The sequence below is a fragment of the Phaseolus vulgaris genome, chromosome 8 (genome assembly GCF_051622355.1).
Source record: "Phaseolus vulgaris cultivar YP4 chromosome 8, ASM5162235v1, whole genome shotgun sequence".
Taxonomy (NCBI): Eukaryota; Viridiplantae; Streptophyta; class Magnoliopsida; order Fabales; family Fabaceae; genus Phaseolus; species Phaseolus vulgaris.
In genome coordinates, this window is record NC_143505.1 from 11,124,769 (window position 1) to 11,145,898 (window position 21,130).

At 31.1% G+C, this 21,130-nt stretch overlaps 3 protein-coding genes across 12 annotated transcripts; all 3 read left to right on the plus strand.

Moving 5' to 3' along the window:
* The first annotated feature begins 1,055 nt into the window (after positions 1-1,055).
* LOC137826093 (uncharacterized) lies at positions 1,056-3,365 on the plus strand. The gene has a single exon (XM_068631944.2). The coding sequence runs from the start codon at positions 1,197-1,199 to the stop codon at positions 2,508-2,510; it is 1,314 nt and encodes a 437-aa protein (XP_068488045.1). The 5' UTR covers positions 1,056-1,196; the 3' UTR covers positions 2,511-3,365.
* Positions 3,366-11,944: 8,579 nt separating this feature from the next.
* LOC137825725 (Tetratricopeptide repeat (TPR)-like superfamily protein) lies at positions 11,945-16,500 on the plus strand. 10 transcript variants are annotated; one of them, XR_016515200.1, is made up of 6 exons: positions 11,954-13,333; positions 13,489-14,192; positions 14,584-14,753; positions 15,279-15,333; positions 15,416-15,483; positions 16,163-16,500. XR_016515200.1 is itself a non-coding variant. In XM_068631467.2 (2 exons), the coding sequence occupies exon 1, from the start codon at positions 12,004-12,006 to the stop codon at positions 14,155-14,157; it is 2,154 nt and encodes a 717-aa protein (XP_068487568.2). In that variant the 5' UTR covers positions 11,954-12,003; the 3' UTR covers positions 14,158-14,192; positions 16,163-16,500. The 10 variants fall into 10 exon arrangements, 2 of the variants coding, with proteins under 2 accessions (XP_068487568.2, XP_068487569.2); XR_011083334.2 differs by having other exon boundaries at positions 11,945-14,192; XR_016515197.1 differs by having other exon boundaries at positions 11,954-14,192; positions 15,255-15,333.
* A 2,971-nt stretch (positions 16,501-19,471) lies between these two features.
* LOC137826373 (uncharacterized) lies at positions 19,472-21,088 on the plus strand. Its single transcript, XM_068632317.2, has 2 exons — positions 19,472-20,056; positions 20,517-21,088. Exons 1-2 carry the CDS (start codon positions 19,528-19,530, stop codon positions 20,876-20,878), a joined length of 891 nt encoding a protein of 296 aa, XP_068488418.1. The 5' UTR covers positions 19,472-19,527; the 3' UTR covers positions 20,879-21,088.
* Positions 21,089-21,130: the final 42 nt, after the last annotated feature.

Consider the following 21,130-nt stretch of genomic DNA (forward strand, 5'->3'; position numbering starts at 1 on the left):
CTATTTAGAGATTATATCTATATATAAAGGAATTTCTTATTTAACTGCTCTAAATTGTTTTTCTATTTTATTCTTGTTTAATATTTTATTTTATTAATTTATTTTAGTTATTTGGATATATATATATATATAATAATAATAATAACAATAATAATAATATATAATAATAATAATAGTAAAATTAAAAATTAAAAAATAGGATGCACAAGAGCCCATTAATTTATATAATTTATTTAAAAAATGCACGGTAGTTAACCATTTTGAATCATTTTGCAACATTAGTGTGATAAATATGTTTTAAAGTAAGTGAATTTAAAGAAAAAAAAATCGTAATTTCCTTATAAATTCATTCTAAAATTTCTATTCTTAATTCTTAATTAAAAATAAAATATTATGAATCATTTAAAATTTAACTTCATGTTAGTAAAATCAATAGTTTTATAATGCAACTAACTTTTAAAAAAAATTATAATAATATTTTTTATTATTATAGTATTTATATATATATATATATCTTTTCTATTATATGTTAATTTAAAATATATATTATTATTTTGTAATACATAGCATTAATATGAGTAATTAAATTTTTCATTAATTATAATTAAATCCGTTGAATTTGATGAGATTAGAACACTACCTTAATATTGAAGTTTGATTAAGTTTCCAAATATTATATAAATAAAAATATATTATTCAACAAATTTAAATTAGTTTATATTTAAGTTAATTTTAACTTATAAAGAAGGCAAGTTTTTTTTTCAAAATAAATGCTTGTGAAAAGATTTGTCCATTTATAAATATGTTTTGATCAATTTATTTATAAGAACTTTGAGTAGCAAAAAACTAAACGGAAATGAAAAAAAATTCTACAATTAAAATGAGTTTATGTATCACTTAATTGGAAAAACTTATAATTTCTTCAAAAACTTTCAAACTTTTTAAATTTTTTTTTATAAAGTCTGAATTTATGAAGAATTTTTTTTTCTTTTAAAAATTACTCCGGAGAATTTGGTCAATGAGAATTCTCAAAATTTATGTGATGGCAGCTTTGGAGTTGTGAAAATTTGACATAAACGCTTTGAATGCTTCAAACAATGACCAAAAGAGGATCACAATGAAACAATATTCACGTTTCATCTTCACTTTCATGTGTTGAAGTCAAATTCTTAGTCTTCTATGTCCAGCGTGAGAGTATGGCACATGAGTTCCTTCCCATTGCAATTCTCATCATAAAAAGAGTTTTAACTTCTAACAAAATGTTTGATCACCGACTTCTCAAACCTTCCAAGATAGCTATATTCTGTCTCATCACTTTCTCAGCCATAATTTTTCTTATCCTTTGCGATGATCTTCTTTACCAGGATTCCCTACACCCTTCTGCAAGCAAAGGAGCACTAGAAGTGTTGCAAGCTCGAGCTCACAGAAATGGAGAGGGGATAAGGTCAACTCTTGTTCTCACACACACCCCTTTACGTTCCATGCAAGAGAATGAAGGAGTTGGTAGTAAAGGAAGTCAAGGAGTGCTTGTTGCTCCATTTAATTCCACTAAAGAAGAAAGAATTGCTTGGTTTAAAGGGAAGCTTCGCGAATTCAAGATTCTGAAGTCGGATGGATTGAGTAGGCAATTCCATGCTCGGGTTCTTGGATTTTTCAGCCATGAATGTGAGTCTCAATTTTTCATGACTTGGGAGTACCCTGCAGGCTCATTTGAAGCAAGAGAATTGTTGTCTATGGAGAGTCTTTTCAAGGTGCATCCCAAGGCTTGTTTGGTGATTCTATCAAGGACTTTGGACTCCACTCTTGGTTATAGGATCCTGAAGCCACTTCTTGATGGGAGGTTCAGAGTTCAGGCAATGACCCCAGACTTGCCATTTCTCTTCAAGGGGACTCCAGCTGAAGCATGGCTGAACGAGTTGATGAAAGGGGAGAAGGACCCTGGTGTGATTTCTCTGTTTCAGAACCTATCTAACTTGGTGAGACTTGCAGTTCTGTACAAATATGGTGGTGTGTACCTAGACACGGATTTTGTAGTCTTGAAACCATTATCTGGGTTGAGGAATTCTATTGGAGCACAAAGCATGGACTCTGGGAATAAGCACTGGACTAGACTAAACAATGCAGTCCTGATATTTGACATGAATCATCCACTTCTTCTTAGATTCATTAATGAATTTGTGTTAACTTTTAATGGGAACAAATGGGGGTACAATGGTCCCTACCTGGTTTCCAGAGTGGTTGAGAGACTGGGAGAAAGGCAAGGCTCCAACTTTACAATCTTGCCTCCTTTGGCCTTTTATCCAGCAGATTGGAAAAAGATTGGTGGTTTCTTTAGGAAGCCCAAAACTAGAGGTGAATCAGAATGGGTTGAAGCCAAACTGCTTCAGCTTAGTAAGGAGAACTATGGGGTTCATCTATGGAACAAAGAAAGTAGGAATTTGAAGATTGAAGAAGGAAGTGTCATAGCTAGACTGATATCTGATCGTTGTATCATTTGCAAGTATCTGTAATGTTATATTACTCTTCTCATTGAATAGTAGCACTTGATGTAAATCCCATAGCTTTGCAAGTTTTGAAGGAACACTTTTTCAAGACAATAGTTAACCCACTTGATCATTCCAAATTTTCTATGTGCCAAAAAATCAATGGCAATTTGATGGCTCTACCTGAATAGTCTACCCCAAATTCTAACTTTAAGCCGTCTAAATCTCCAAGGGAATCTAAATCTTCCACATCTCCACAAACCAAATCTTGGCAACCTCCTAAAAGACTTTTTCCTAGTCAATTTTCGCTTGCCACTATTGAAATTCATACTGTGGGAGCCAAAATCTCCATCCACGTTACTACCCTTTGAGGCTAACTCACTTTCTCTATCAGTTCCAACAAAACGAGTGGATCCAACCTCCTTGATCAAGGCCCAATGATCCTGGAAATCACGCTCAGAATCAGTATCCCACAAAGATATTGTCTTGGTTATTGGTGAGCCACTGTAGAAGTCAAAATGGGTTGCCAAACTTGTGTGCTCCATGTCAAACAATCTCCTCATGGATGTGCTTCCTCCTTTCATCAACCCCAACAAACTGCGTGATTTATGGGGTGAGGTGAAGGATGATGAGGATTCAGCTGAAGGTGACAAAGAAGAAGATGTTGATGACCCATACACAGATTTTTGGTACTGTATAATATTCCTGATCTTTTCCTTCTGTTTTTCTGTGTTGATAAACCAATGGGTATCTTCATCTATCTCCTCTGTAATTTCAGATAACATGTTGTCTATAAGAATACCACTAGTGTATGTGATGTATATATATTGCCAAGATACAGTTATTTTGATTTTATAGAATGAACAAATCATTTGAAATGAATTGTGAAGCCGGCTAAACTTGACATTTTGTGCACAAAAGGACAGGACATATAACAAAACACAAACTTTTATTGGACACTGCTGAGGTACATGATGTGTGTTTGAAGGGAGGGAGAGCAAATCCTCCCAAATGCTAACAAACATTATGTAAGATAATTTAGCCTCACTCAAGAAACAATCCAAGTTCATCCACATGATACTCAACCATAAATAGGTTTATTCAAGAGGACAAATAACATTAAAAAAAATAGCTAGTTGCTACCAATGTGCTGGACATGTACATGCTACAAATCTTCCCAAACCTTAAAAATACAAAAAAAAATATTAATTTGTTTTCCAATTCAGAATTTATTTTTTTTCATTATAAAAAATAAATAAACATAAACCATTTTCAAGATAATTCAACCCTTATATAAAATAGAACAAAATTAACATCACCTTCCTTACCAAAAACTTACTATTGAGACAACTAAAAACAAACCAACGAAAAACAAAAACAAGCCAACAAATCAAACTAAAGACACCTGAAAATTTTAAGGATAACTTCAGCTTTATTAGAGATTCATTAGTTCACAAGATAAAGTTAGCTCCAACTTCGACAACTTTGTAAATGAATCCCCTGCTACTATTATTAGGATTGCATCATCTGCAGCAGCATTAATTACATGCAAACTTTTCTCTGTGAGTAACTTTAATAAAACATTAAATGATTTTTCTATAAATGAAAATGAACTTAGACAGAAGTTAAAAAATAAACTAATATATTATATAAATTAAATTATAGAAAAACTAAATAGATAATAAATATATTATTAGGTTTTGATCCTACCACAGCCTAATACACTTAATGTGTATTTGGACACTTTAAATACATTTCACTTCAGAGTTTATGTAAAAAAATTGAATGTTGATTTTTTTTTTATCTCTTTTTCATTTTGATCTTTACATGATTTTTTTATTGAATTTAGATTTTATTTTATGGTAAGTTAGTCTGTGTTTTTTTTTATAGTAAAATAACGATATTATGTGTTTTTCTTATATACTTATTTTAAAATTAAATAGTTTTACTTTTGTTAAGAAGTGTAGTTACTCATATTCTAGTTTAATTTCTATTTTATAGTTTAAATAAATTATTGCAAACAAAATCAGTTAAATAACAAATAAGAGATAACATCTAATAAATTTAATTATTTTTAATAATTTTCAAATTATTTAGTTAGAATAATGTTATTTATGATGACTATTTTTTATTTATTTTATTTTGCAGATTATCTCTAAGAATATAAATTATCTTACACTATAAGACTCAAGTGATCCTATATTGACATTGGTTGAGACACTTAAACTTATACTTACTCTTATAATTTACATTATATTCTAAATTTATTATTTATCTATTGACTTGAGCAAGTGTTATTTCCAGGTGAACCTCCATCCAATTCTTGTCAATTTTTTATTGGTGTTATTTTTACTTCTTATTATGGCTTACAACTCGACTTAAGAGACTAAACATTTCACCCCTTTAAAGAACTTGACTCACAAATATTCAATTTTCAACAAAAATAATTTGAAGTTCATTGTGTGGTCTTAGTAAAACTTTTCCCCATCATATAAAAAAAAAATTCACTCTCTTTTAAATTATTTATCAAACAACAATTATCCATAATCTTGTGTGAAGTCACACATTTGTAGTTGAACCACTAATGTTGTTTTCTTTACTAATGTGTCTCTCACACTTGTATGGAAAAACATCTTATTCATTTTTTTGTAGTAGTGCATCTCTCACACGCTTGTAGGGCACAACCATATCTCTATAGGAGAACCTCTGGTACAAGATTTTCTCCTAAAACACACACCACATCCATGTGCATGAAATCACACATTTGTAAATGAACTTCTTATGCAATTTTCTCTACTAGTGCACGTTGCATGTCTATGTCAGGCACAATCACACCTTTACAAACGAACCTATAATGCAATTTTCTCTACTAGCATGTCTCCCAAACCCTTATAAGTGCAACCATATATTTGTTGATGAACCTCTGATGCAACTCTATACTAATGCATCTCTCACACCCATCTAAGTGTAACAACATCTTTGTGGAGGGACCTTTAATGCAAATTTCTCTACTAACACACCTCTTATACTCATGTGGGTGCAAACACACTTTTATGGGTGAACTTTTGATATAAATTTTCCTACTAATGCACCTCTTATACCCATGTAGGTGTTACCACACCTCTAATGCAATTTCCCCTCATGGCACGTCTCTCACGCCCATTTGGGTGCAACCGCACCTCTACGAGTGAACCTACGATACAAATTTCTCTACTATAAGACCTCTAACTCCCATGTGTGAAACCACTCTTCTGTGAACAAATATGTGATGCAATTTTCTTTTCTAGTGTGTCTCCCTTACCCCTATAGACTTAGTCACACCTATATGAAAAAAGTTTTATGTATGTTCTATATATGTGTGCCTCTTAGACTCATGTGGCTACAACCACATCCAAGTTATTTCAGGACAAAGGTGGGGTGGATAAAAAAAATTGACTACACAAGTCATGAATCTTCTTCTTATTAAACTTTAGTAGGTGAAATATCTATGTTGCTTCATATATTGACGTCACTATAACAATCACATAAAATGTTTATAAACGGTGAAATAAATAAAAACTTATACATAATAAAATGCAATTTACTAATTTCACATTAACAAGCTCATTTAAAACTTGAATATAAAACTAGTTGAACTAATTCATTTTGGTACATTACAAATTTTATTTTGTCTTGTGTTTGTATTTTCTTTATTTAAAAAAAAAAGAAAAGAACTGGTACACCCCTTTATTCGTTTTGACTTGTGTCTAACAACTTGGTAACCTACTTATTGTTAAATGTTTGACCTTAATGTGTTGATGATTGACCATCTATAGTTCATCTTTATGTCTAGCTCAATCTCAAATCTTTAACATCTCTAGTTTTCCTCAACTCATTTAGTATGTTTATATTGACTTCACATCTTGAATCTCTTTAACTTAGCTTCATGCCTTCAACATCTTTGACTTAGATTCACAACTTGAGGATTTTTGGCTCATCTTCATTCCTAAAAAAATTTTGTCACGACTTTCATGCCTTCAACATCATTAGCTTGATGTTATATGCCTTAGTCAATTATTTATTGACAACCCATTATACTATATAAATTCAAAGGTAACTTTGCTTTTTATCAAGTGTAAGCAACAAGCTTCACTAATATAGGCATCACATCATAACATTGAGTTATAATAAAAAAGCATAAGTAAAAAGGTATGCAAGGCAGTTTGTTGCAACATTAAGAAAAATTGTAAAAGAAGTGTTATGTAAGACTTTGCGTCGAAACATTGAGCTACACTAAAAAGCATAAAAATCAACTATGCAAGAAGTTGTAGAATTATCTACATTAAAAAATATAACAAAAAAAAATTAACTATGCAAGACATCATATCATATTAAAAAGCAGCAACAAGTTATGCTAGGTGTCACGCCATATTAAACATAATAAACAATCAACTATGCAAGACATCACTTCATATGAAACAATATAAACATCTAACTATGTCAGGCACCAGAGCATATTAAAAGCACAAGCAAGTAACCAGTTATGTTAAGCATCCTTTCATATTAAAAAAACATAAGAAACTTGTTATGTTAAGCATTACACCATAAAGAAAATCATAAGCAACTACATACGTGAGGCATCACACCATATTATAAACCATAAACTGTTAATATATTTAATTTTCTATTTTAAATTATTGGGCTTTGTTTGTTTGACCCAACTTTCCTTTTTCTGTTTCACCTAGGTCTTAATCTTTTTTCTTATATATACACCATGTATTTTACTCTCTCTAATATACAAGTGAATAAAAGTTTCTTTTATATTTATTTTTCTCTACAATTAGGGTTCATCAAAACCTCTCTTTCTTCATTACGATTACGTGCGATTACTTACGCTACATTAAAGCATCACATCAGACAAGGAATATTCATCTTCATTTACTGTAATATGGTATCAGAGCTCTTCGAATGAAGAGTTCTGCTGCGCTTCTCTCTGATTTTTATTTCCCTCTTTGTTGTTCTTGGTTTTTTTTTTTTTCTGTTCTCTTTCAAAATCTTGATTGGTTTTAAAAATCTTTTAGGCAATGTTTAATGAAAACCCTAGTCTTCATAGTCTTAATAGTAGTCACACTATTACATGCAATTTTTGTGGTAAATATGGTCATACTGAGGCTGTTTGTTTTCACAAAGTGGGTTTTCCTTCTGGTAATATTAAAACCTCAAAGTTTTCTTTTACTAGAAAAGTCTGCACTTTTTGTAATCGTCTTGGCCACACTGTTGACACCTGTTATAAAAAGCATGGGTTCCCTCCTGGCTACAAATTCACCAATTGGACATCCCAAGCCAATAATATGATTACTACTGACACTTTTTCTGAGCTTTTTCCTAAAGAACAGGATGTAATGGGGATTCAACTTACATCACAACAGTGCCAATTCCTTACCAACATTTTGCGTCAGCAAAACCTTGAGGATCCTGCCTCTCACACTCAAATTAATCAAGTCGGCAACATCTCTACGGATGAAATCCCCAATACTGAGCATTCTTCAACAGGTAAGTTTCTCTCTTCACTATCTTCTATAAAAGAATCTTGGATTATTGATTCTGGTGCCACTGATCATGTTTGTCACAATTTGAACGTTTTTACTACTTATACTAAAATTAAACCTATCTTAATTAGTCTTCCAAATGGCCAAACTGTTTATGCCACATATTCTGGTTTAGTACGTTTTTCTGATCAGTTTTATTTGTCTGATGTGTTATACGTGCCTCATTTTCAATTAAACTTAATATCTGTTTCTAAACTCACACACCAACTTAAATGCACTTTAACTTTCACTTCAACCCACTGCATTATACAAGACAATCTCACTCAAGAGAGGATTGATACAGTTAAAGCCACCGCTGGCTTGTACCTTGTCACTACCTTGCTTGCTTCTAGTCAATCTAAACCGCATTGTTTTGCTCCTTTTATTAATTGTAATATCACAGAAAAAACACTATGGCATTATAGACTAGGACACCTTTCACATGAAAGATTACATGTCTTAAGCAAACAATACTCTTTTATTACTGTTGATACTCATCATGTATGTGACACTTGTAGTCGTGCAAAACAGAGAAAACTTCCTTTCACTTTAAGTAATACTGTTACCTCTGCTATTTTTTTGATCTTGTACACTTTGATATTTGGGGACCATGTTGCATAATTTCTATGCAAGGTTTTCGTTATTTCTTGACTATTGTTGATGATTACTCGCGTTATACTTGGGTTATTCTGCTGCATAACAAATCTGAAGTGCGTCAGCACATCATTAACTTCACTGTTTTCGTTCAAAATCATTTCAAAACTAATATCAAAACGATTCGTACTGACAATGGTGTTGAGTTTGCTATGTCAAATTTTTATGCTTCAAAGGGAATTATACATCAAAAATCTTGTGTTGAAACACCACAACAAAATGGCATTGTAGAACGTAAACGTCAACACATACTAAATGTAACCCGGGCTTTACTTTTTCAAGCAAATCTTCCTCCTATTTTTTGGGAATTTGCTGTAAATCATGTTGTTTTCTTAATAAATGCTATTCCTACTCCATTACTTGATAATATCACTCCTCATGAAAAGTTGTTTGGAAAACCATATGACATTTCCTTTCTAAAAGTGTTTGGTTGTCTCTGTTATGCTAGTACCATTACTGCACATAGGAAAAAATTAGATGATAGATCTATTAAAGGTATTTTTCTTGGCTTCCCGCAAAATACAAAAGGTTATATTATCTTAAATTTAAAGTTTCATAGCATAGAGATATCAAGACATGTAATCTTTCATGAAAACCACTTTCCATATAAATTGGACAGTGGCTTGCCTAAGGACCCTAACACTTTATCTCTCCCTATTTCTAATGCATATAATTCTGCTTTTGATTTTTTTTTCTGATACTGCACCTCCTGTCGAGCCATGTGCCTCTACTCCTGCACCCAATCTCGAGCAATATTCAAAAGCATGAGAAACCAAGTATGTTACACAATATGCGATAACTTTATGTTATTGTATATAGAGATATATTAAAAAGCATAAACATTCAACTATATTATGTATCACATTAACACTAAGCAATATTAAAAAGTGAAAGCATTGAACTATGTTACACATTAAATTATACTTATGTATAAGTAAACATTGCATTATACTACATCCCAACATAACATAATTTCAGCATACCTTGCGTGAGCTTGAATTATAAATTTGAGTTTTTTTTAATACAAAACTCAATCATTTTGTGATACTGATTTTTTTTTCCAATAAATTTTCAAAATCTACATTTCTCATTTAAAATAGTTATTCACGAGTTGACGAGACTTACTCACAAAATTACATGATATTTTACTCATAGTGACATATTACATTACAAAACTCAACACTAACTCAACAATAAAAATAATTATTGTTTAAAGTGCTCCTACATGTTAACATGTAGGAAAAATATAGTTATGCTATGTTTTACTAAGCTTGAGCATTGCACCAAGCAAAACAATACAAAAACTAATTAAGTTATTTAAAATTCCTAAATCCTCCTTAAATAACAGTTGAAAAATTATCATTATTGTTCACTTGTTTAATTCATATTTAACTTGGATTACAAACTTGGTTTTGAGTAAATATTCACTTTTATTTATAATTAAGCCAAAAATGATACCAAAAGCACCTTGATGAATTAGAATTAGCATCATAGTAACTATATTAATAAAATAGTTATTAAGAAGCTATGTGTTTATTAAATTATTAATTTAAACAAATAGTTCATCATCAATTTACATTATCCTTAGATTCCCACCTTGGAATCTTGTATATTTACCGAAGATACTTAAATTCTATCTTATAACTTAAATCAATTATTACTACTTAGTTAACAAAAAGATACTTAAGGTAACAAAAATAGATAAAATTATCAAACTTAGTTATCTCCCACCTCCAAACTATTTTCATTACAATATATGATAACATACAACTTTTATTTTGTTTAAGAGTCTCTGTATTGACCTTTAAAAATATAAACGGTCTTACATAATAAGATCTAAGAGCACCCACTCATATGGGCTCATATAATTTACATTATACTTTTTTATTTTATTATTCTTTTAGTGAAAATTTGGGAATTCTACTCATTAAAATACTCTGCGTAGAAACCTTCAATTTCCAATAACAACAAAAACACGTACTGATAAATGAATATATTTGTTAAACTTCTTACTTTTTAAATACTTATACATGTGTCATATTTTTACAAGAATTTACAAAATTAACTAAACTAAATAATATATGTATTGATAAACTAAAAACTTATATGTAATTATAATTCATTACCTATACCTATATATAATCTATACTTATATACAGGGATTCTTGGTTATAATTGTTTTTTATGTACATAATTTTTTTTTTTATCTTTATCAATATTTTATTTTATTAATTTATTTTGGTTAAAAGCTATAAATAATCTATACTTATATATAGGAATTCTTGGTTATAATTGTTTTTTTATGTACATAATTTTTTTTTATCTTTATCAATATTTTATTTTATTAATTTATTTTGGTTAAAAGCTGAATGTTTTGTTGTGAAGCTTGATGAGTGATAATTGGATAGGTGGATATGGAACCTTTGTGATCGATTTATATTGCTTTAATTTTGAAAAATACCACTTTAGAATCTTAGATATGCATCTGTTTTTTTTTTTTTTAATTACCATTCATTTCATTAAAAAATACATTTAAAGAAAACAAATTCGAAATAGAATTAAAAAAAGATAAAAATAAATTATATATTATGTATTATAGTTTTTTTTAATAAATAAAATACATATATAATAATGATAAAAAATAAACAATACAAATATACAACAATGATAAAAAACAAAAAAAATTGAATATACATGTTAATATTTAAAAAATACACATAAGTTTATGATGAATTAAAATATTACAATTTAAATTTATAGTTTATTTTAATAAATACAATATAATAATGATAAAAGTAAAAAATATAGATATATTGATATTTAAAAAATACAAAAACACATGAATTTATATGAATTAAATTGTTGGAATATGATAATTCATTTTAATATATATATATATATATATATATATATGATAACGATAAAAATAAAAATTATGATTAAAAATATAGATATATAATAATAATAATAATAATAATGAATAAAAACACACATTAATAAATTAATGCAAATATACAATAATGATTGAAATAAAAAATTGAAAAATAATAATAATAAAAAATACATATATACATTTATAAAAAAATAAAAAATACAAGCATCCGGTGTATAATGATTACTTTAAAAAAAAATTATCATCCAAATAAGTTTAATAATATTTTTTACTCCATTTTAACCATAATTTTAATTAGTTAATCGTGTTGCTTTAAGAAAAGGGATTAAAATGACTTACTCACATGCAAATTCGTTTTACTACTTTCCCAAACCCAGACCAAATTACAAACCCCTTAAACTTAAAAATGATCCCCAAACGCCTCCTTAACCCTCCCCTTCCCCCACCGTCTTCTACCACCGTTAATCCATTCAACGTTTCAGCTTCTGCTTCAATCTCCCACACTCCTCACTCCCTATCCGACGCCGTTTCCCTTTTTCACCGCACCATCCACGACCCCAATTCACCACCCTCCGAACCAGAATGCAACTCCCTTATCGACAACCTACGCAAGGCACGACACTACGACGTCGTCGTGTCGGTTTACCGCAAGATGGTTTCCGCGCGCGTTTCGCCCTGGTTCACTTCTCTCTGTGCATTAACCGAAAGCTTCGTCAGCACCCATTACCCAAGTTTCGCTTTTGGAGTCCTTGGCCTAATGATAAAACGCGGTTTTCCGGTTCAAGTCTATAGCATGAATCTCGTGTTGAAGGGGTTTTCCCGGAGTGGTCAATGCGACAAGGCAATGGGTTTGTTTTCTCAAATGAAGAAAAATAGCGACTATGTGGTTCCTGATATTGTCACTTACAATACCCTTATAAGTGGATTGTGTAAAGCTAAAAGATTGGTGGAAGCTAGGGCTTTGTTTGAGGCAATGAAGGTTGGGGAGAACAAACCCAATTTGGTGACATATAGTGTTTTAATTGATTGTCTTTGTAAGAATGGAGAAGTTTGTGAGGGGTTGGTTTTGTTGGAGGAGATGGAGAGGGAGGGTTTGAAAGCTGATGTCTTTCTGTATAGTTCTCTAATTAGTTTCTTTTGTGGCAAGGGTGATGTTGAGAGGGGGAGGGAACTGTTTGATGATATGTTGAGGAAGAAGGTCAGTCCCAATGTGGTTACATATAGTTGTTTGATGCATGGTCTTAGCAAGATTGGTCGGTGGCGAGAGGCGTCTGATATGCTGAAGGACATGACGGCGCGAGGAATTCGGCCGGATGTTGTTACCTACTCGGTTTTGGCAGATGGGCTTTGCAAGAATGGGAGAGCGGAGGATGCAATTAAGGTGTTGGATTTGATGGAGCAGAAGGGGGAGGAGCCAAGTACTTTGACATACAATGTTGTTGTGAATGGACTTTGTAAGGAGGATCGGGTGGAGGATGCACTTAGGATTCTGGAAATGATGACGAAGAAGGGGAAGAAGCCTGATGTGGTTACTTATAATACGTTGATGAAAGGGCTGTGTGTAGCTGGCAAAGTTGATGATGCGATGGATCTTTGGAAGCTGTTGGTGAGCGACAAGTTCCATATAAAACCGGATGTCTTCACTTTTAATTATTTAATTCAGGGACTTTGCAAGGAAGGACGTCTTCGAGATGCTCTGAGGGTCCATTCTACTATGGTTGAAATGGGGTTCCCAGGTAACATAGTAACTTATAATGTTTTGATTGAGGGTTATCTCAGTGTCGGGAAACTTATTAAGGCGTTGGAACTCTGGAAATATGCAGTAGACTCTGGATTTTCTCCCAATTCAATGACTTACAGAGTTTTCATTAATGGTCTGTGCAAAATGCAGATGCTGAGTATTGCAAAAGGACTTTTTATTAAAATGAAAGCTTCTGGAATTAGACCTACAGTGGTTGATTTCAATGCACTAATGGCATCTTTGTGCAGGGAAGATAGTCTAGAACAGGCTAGGAGTTTATTTCAAGAAATGAGAAATGTGAATCATGACGTCGATGTTGTCTCCTTTAATATAATAATTGATGGAACCCTCAAAGCAGGAGATATTAAACATGCCAAGGAATTGCTATCGGATATGCTTAACATGGATTTGATCCCTGATGCTGTAACCTTGTCTGTATTAATAAATAGGTTCTCAAAACTTGGGCTGTTGGATGAAGCCATGTCCCTCTATGAGAAAATGGTCTCCTCTGGTCATGTACCAGATGTTGCTGTATTTGATTCTTTACTAAAGGGCTATGGTTTAAAGGGAGAGACAGAAAAAATCATTTCCTTGCTTCATCAAATGGCTGATAAGGATGTTGTTCTGGACTCAAAATTAACATCTACCATCTTAGCATGCCTATGTCAGATGTCAAGAGATCTTGATGTAGAGAAGATTCTTCCAAATTTTTCACAACATAGTGAACATACATCAAAAGGAACATCCATTAAATGCCAGGAGTTCTTCATGAAGCTGAATGATGCTCATCCAGAACTAAAATTATTTGTTGCACAATAGTACGTGTTTTCAAGTGTTTATATGGTGGCACTCAAGTAAGTTCTTTAGTTGTCTTTCATTAAATTAGTTACTTTGCATTTTTTTTATCTACTTTTATATCTCAGGTTAAATTGTAAAACTATCAAGATCATTTGGTTTCATTTCAGAGTATGTTAGGGTATGCTGCGAGGCATTCGTTTTGTCTCGTATTTTGATCAGTTGTCCGTTTTGTGCCTGCTTGGATCTTTGAGAAGGGTTCATATTTCTGTTAATCTTGAGAATCTCTTACCTCATGTCTGTATACAAGTATTATTCAAAGATGTGATTTGGAGAATTTTTTTTGACTTAATGAGATCCACATGTGACTTATTCATAAACTAGCATACATCATTGTATTTACCAAATGATGACTTACATAAATCAATTAAATATTTTTATTGGACACAGGGATTGGCAGCCTGACAATTATGGAATTTTGAGTTCATATGCATTTCAACCAGTTGCCATTTTGTGGTAAAAAATGCAGGTGTAAATTTCTGCATCATGGTATACAATGCCCCATTTGATGATGTTACATAACGAGTCCATGAATGAGATTTGTAAAATGTTCTTACAAGGTTTACTTCTATCACAGCTGTTGTACTTGTTTTTTCAAGCTTTCAATATCACCACTTTGTTATTATTTCAGTATAAAATGTCTGCCTTTTGAAGTAATCAGAAATGTCAGAATGGCTACCCCCTTTAAAGGCTCTTTTGTTCTGTCATTTTTATACAAGGGTATATACTAGATTGTGTTAATTGGTTAGAAGTTTAGTGCACACCCAAAATTAAAATAGGTCAGTCTGCCCACCTAAAGCTGCACTAAACCCATTTTAAACAGAAAACTGAAATAGGACTAATTAGTTAACCCATTTTAAACCAACTATAATTAATCCCTAACAGTACTCCTATTGCCCACAACTTGGTTTCTCCATGGAATTTACTTTTCCAGTATTTGTCACAGTTCATCTAGCTTAAGGCTACTTTTCTGAGATATTTTCATGGGATATTAACCAACTTGTGCCAGAACGATCATTAACATTTGTTGATTTAGAACTAACTAATTGTCTTAGTCTCAGCTTGTGTTTTGTTGTGTCTGCCAGAAACACAAGGCTTGCTGCACCCAGCCCCTTACTAATTTCCTATGTTTGAATTCAGGTACCCAAATTTTCTAAATTAAATAGTCTCTTGTAACAATTTAGATGCTTCCAGCTTTGTGTAAGTTCCTTAATAATGTCAGGAACTTGACTGGTAGATGATCCTGAAATCTTGATTGGGGTGAGATCAACTCTCAATATTGAACTGGAGGTTCGTACATTTAGCAGATGTTTGTGTAACCTCTGTTTTTTCAGTCTTGCCATTGTTGGTTTAAATTTAACTTCAAACATGTTGAGCTCTGTTAAATTCTATAGTCTCAACTGGAAATTACTCTTAAGACAAACACTCTTAAAAGCTTTAGTTGTTTTGGGTGGAGGCTCAAGAACGATTTTATGCCTTAGCACACCCGTAAAGCTTAAGCATGATAATTCGTAGGCCTACTTTACCATATGTTGGCAGTTTTGTTAAGCTATGAACAATGCAAAGGGAATGGACCAAAATCTTGTCCATTCTCCCATAAGCTTCAGCTGACATGTAGAGAGGCTGAGAACTACTGTTCTTCTGTTTTTTGTTTTATATATTTCTTGCAGAAAATATGAGAATGAGTACGAGAAAAATTAATAATGTATTTTTAGTTCTTAGGATCCATTCAAAACTTGATTGGATTGAGGTTCTGGGGTTATAATATCAATTATAGTTATATCAGAATTGAAATTAGTTCATATTAACAAAACTTGCATTTTTATTACAAATTGAATTGGGAAATAAATTGTCATTCTGGATTCAATACAGTGTTGTTGTTTAGGATTGTGTTTATTTATGATATTGTGGGTGTAATTTTAAGGTTGACGGGATGTAACTAACTATTTTATTATTATGATTGTTTCAGAGTTGGAGATGGTGATAATAGCAACACTGTAATTGTGACAGCCAGCAGATAAGTGTGGTGATACTATATTAAATTCAAGCATCTTTACCTTTTAGAGACAAAGTGAAAACATATTTTAAAGTATAAAAGATGCACTGTAAAAACACAAATAGTAACAACTAATGTTGTCAATAGCAGATTGTGGAAAATTGCTGTTAGATTATATAGCTGATAGTGTCTCGAGCAAATAGCGGAAGTTGTATGATGAATTAAATGTATTTGTAAAAAGTTAAGGTGTATGTAAATGAAATAAGTTACATAAAAATTGACTCAGTATATATTTATTCATTTTCCTTCAACCCCCTTTGTATTGTTAAAAACAATGCCTTTTAACACTTTTTTTATTCTTCCAAGAGAGAATATTTTAAGACACTACCTCAAGAAAGTTGTGTTAGACAACCAAATAAGTTGTTTTTTCACATTAAAATATGATAAAACTTTTGATATTATTTAAATAAGTTGGAAAGTCACCAAGCTCCCACTCATTATACTAATTCAGGTTTATTCGGTTCCATTCAGATTCCAGCTCAAAATATGAAAATAGTAAATAGTGTCAAAAGGGATTTTTTTTACCTAACTAGGGTAATTTTATAGATTAATTATTAAAATAAATAAAATTTTAAACAAATATTAAAATAAATAAAATTGTGCTAGTTTAAACCAATTTTAGTGTAATTAGATTTCAATTAATACTGAAATTTCAATTGAAATCTAATTACACTCAAATTGTATTTTCAACACGATTATGTATGACTTAACTATTTTAATTTTTCTTTTAAATTTTATTTATTTTGATAATTAATTTATGAAATTATTCTATTTTAATAAAAAAAATGTGAAATTATTCTATTTTGATAAAAAAAATCGTGAAGAGGATAATCTAATTCAAATATTGAAAAAAAAATGAAATATGAAGTATACCACACTTGCATCTTTATAAGAAGTAGCTTTCAGATATGATGGAGTGCACGTGAAGAGAGATAGAAAAGGTAGAAGTACAAATAATATAATCAAATTCCAAATAGTGCTAAAGGTCTTCAAATTTTTATAAATGACAATACATGATTTAATGATGCTGTAAAAATGCATTTTTAGTGAGAGCAAATATTTCCTCAATTTAAAACAGAAGACATAACAAACACAAAAATAAAAACATGATGTATATGGATTTGGGTATTTCTAGAGTTGAATCATACTGTTCTTAATCATACATTAATATCAAAAAGAACTTTTAATTGTAAATTTGCATGTTAAAACTATCTTTACACCATTTTTTTTTCATCTATCACCTTTATTAGCAATGATCTAAAAGGGCATTTCAATTTTGTAAGAATAAAAAGAATATGATTTTTTAGAAAAAAATTTAATTTATTTAAAATTTTACAGAATGAAAAATAAAAGATATTTGCAAGTATAAAAATAATTCTTGAGTATTTTTTTAAGGATACTCAGCATGAGAGAAATAATGAACCATCTAAGAGGGACTTCTACATGAGTTACTTTAAATAAATTACTTATACAAAACTTATCTTCTTATATTCCACAACTTACATATAATATTAAAATCCTTAATTATCAATTAATGATAATTAAATAAACTTTCAATTATTATTTAATACTAATTTATCAGTATAATTAAAACTAACAATACTTTTGCACTCTTGGTTTTGTTATTTACATTTCCATTTTTTTTTCAATTTTTATTTCAATAATGCCCTTATGTAAGAAGTTGTTTTTACTGTTTTCATACTTAAATTCAGAAATTATAAAAATTTAAAACTATTTTTTTGCTAATCAACGTCTTATATGTTTTTAACTTCCATTTTTATTCCTAATTTGTTTTATATTTAATTATAAAACTGTTACATTATTTTCAAAGAATTGTAAAAGACTTTTCTTTACTCCATGTATTTTACAAATATTTGAGGTTTTTTTTCCTGCATCTCATAACTTCTACTTCACCTCCATAGATCAATATAAAAAGACCATTTTGTCCTTTAAAAAATACATTATAATATTGAAATGTATTTTTTTTATTTACACCTTCCGAATTGTAGAATGAGGAAGGAAGTTAATGTGAAAATATTTTTTGGATTCTATAATTCAGAATATTTTTTATAAAAAAATACATTTCGTATTATGCAATTTGAAAGGTATTTCTGAATTTAGAAATATATTTCAAATTATACAATCTTTAACACCCTCTTACTATATAATATGTATTATGAATTGTACAATTTGAAACATAAACTTGGATTTGGAATTGTCTTTCGGATTGTACAATCCAGATTGTAAGTTCAAAATGTGTTATGGATTGAACAATTATAAGACACTTCCGAATCTAGGTTTACCCTCCGAATTGTACAATCAATAATACATATTACACTAAGGGGTGTTATGGATTGTAGAATCCGATATACACAAAAATATTGAAAAATAAATAAATAAGAGAATAAAAAATAAACTCTAAAAACACTACAAAACTTATCTCAAGCATCCGCCACCACAAGCAACTTCAACCAATTACCACAAGCACCAAAGACCACTTGAAAAATATAGAATAAACCACCACACATGTTGAGAAGGGTAGGATAGGGAGAACGAATGGAGGTGCGGGAAAAATTTGTCATATTTGAAAATGTGTTAAAATAATAAAGTGGATGTTTGATATGCATTTCTACATTCTTTAAAATATCGAAAGTACCCTTGATAGTTTTGGGTAATTCCGAAGTTGGGATTCTGTAAGTAAAAAGATGTTTCTGGAGTTCCATAAGCAAAGCGTGTTTCCAAAATAGGAAATCTTGGAAAACAAAAAACTATTCCAAAATATTCTTCCCAAAACACATTTTTTTGATTTCCAGAATGATAAATCCAGAATTAAAAAAATATATTGTAGAAAGTATGTTCCAAAAATATTTTAAAAAGAGTATTCTAGAAGTATTTTTAAAAGGAATAAAAGAGTCTTTACCGAAAATGATGGGGTGCGGGAAGACATTTGTTGGGGGTGCAGGATGAAACACCCTCATAAAGTTAGTGTCTTTCTCACCCAACAAAAATATTCGGGCCCATTTCACCTGCAAAATAAGATTGGAATCGTGACAATTTTGTAATTAAAAGATAAAAATACAAGTAAACACTTAACAAGTTTATTCTTCCAAAATTAAAGTCAACAAACAAGTGATTTAACCCTTGAAAAAAAAGATAAGAAATAATAAATAAATAAATAAATAGTAATAATAAACATTTGAAGTTGTTTTAGTTGTAAAGCTTAGTACAGTGGAATAGAACACAGTTGAGGAGAAAACATTGCTGCAGTGGGTTCACACATGCCTTATTCTCCACTTCATTTTTACATCTATAAATTAATTATCTACTCTTGTTATTGGACTCTGTTGCCTCAAAAACAAGAAAAGAATTTTCAAAATCCATTTCTTGTCTTGGCTGCAAGTTTGGGAGAAGTCATGGAGGATTCCACCAGTGCTGCCCATCACAACGAAAGAAAAAGAAGCAGTGACAGCAATGCTTTCGCCAAATTTCTTCCTTTTTCTCCGCCATTGGAACACCACCCTGAATCACAAGAAGCTAAATTTGTTGGTCACCTTGACCATGGCCACAAGAGACTCAAACCAAATTCTCAAGCTCCTTTGTTGGAAACCACCACCACCAATTTGACCCCTTCTTCTTATCTTTCCAAACAAAGCATTGATACAAAGGAAATATTGGACTTTTCCTCTCCATCAACTTCCATCAAGCGTTCAGCTAGTAGTGGACCATCACCCCAATCCATTGGTAGCAAGTCATCACTCATTGAGTACGTGGAGAATGATGACAAACTTTGCAGAACAGTCTCAGACAGTGAGTTCTAACTCCCACTTTTTTTCTCTATATATGAAACATTAATAGCTATCATATAAAACCATTTATACCTCCTTTTTTCTCTATATAAAACTTCAGTAGATATTATACCATCATTAACACCTCATTTTTCTCTTTGCATAAAATATTTTAGATACTTCTGATGCTGTTTTTAAATCAAAATTAGAGTTTCATCTGGGTTGTAAGTGTTCACCTAAATTGTTGGAGTTATAGAGCTACAAATACTAATTTTAATTGAAAAACAATACCAGAAAATACCTCTAAAGTCGATTTAGTGGTGGTGAGTTTCGGTAATTTGTATGAAGTTCTAAGTTGAAAGAAACCTTTTTGTAGACAGGGGAATACCCCAAATACATTAGGAAATTTAACTAAGTTTTGTCTTAATAGATATTGTATGCCACCACTCCACCATTAATTTGTGTTTGCATTTGCTGTGTAGATTGTAATTGGAAAGAAGATCAGAATCAGAGTGAGCTAGAATCAGTGGTGTCTATGGCAGCTGAGGAACTATCAAGGAGGCCTAGAACCGGGGGCATATACAAAGCAATTGCGTGTCAACGCGAGTCCACTGTGAAACGTTTGAAAGATTTGTCAAACAAAGAGCCTACAGTAGATGTTGGACTTGAGATGGCTGATGCAGCACATCTTTTGAAGCTCATGAGCTTCTCAAGCAGTGAGATCGTGATGGCGGGGCAAAAGGGTCACAAAGGAGCTATGTTGTTGATTCAAGCAGAGATCCTTCGCAAGAAGGGACATGAACTCATTGCTGAGTGCCAGAACTTGCTCCAAGATGCATTGTAACTTTTGGCATTTGGAGGCTGTTAAGGTTCTATGTGGGGTTGTTGGGAAGATTACAAGTTCAGATCTTTCAAACGTTTTCTGCTATATGTCTACTGGATATTGAAGACTTTCTCACTTCAGTCATGTTTAAAAATTGTAGAAAAAATAGTATTACAATAATATGTAATCAATTTGAGCAAAATTTAAAGGATTTAAAATATACTGAAGAAAAGGGTCTATAGGTACTTGAATTTGCTCCAATAATTGAACCTC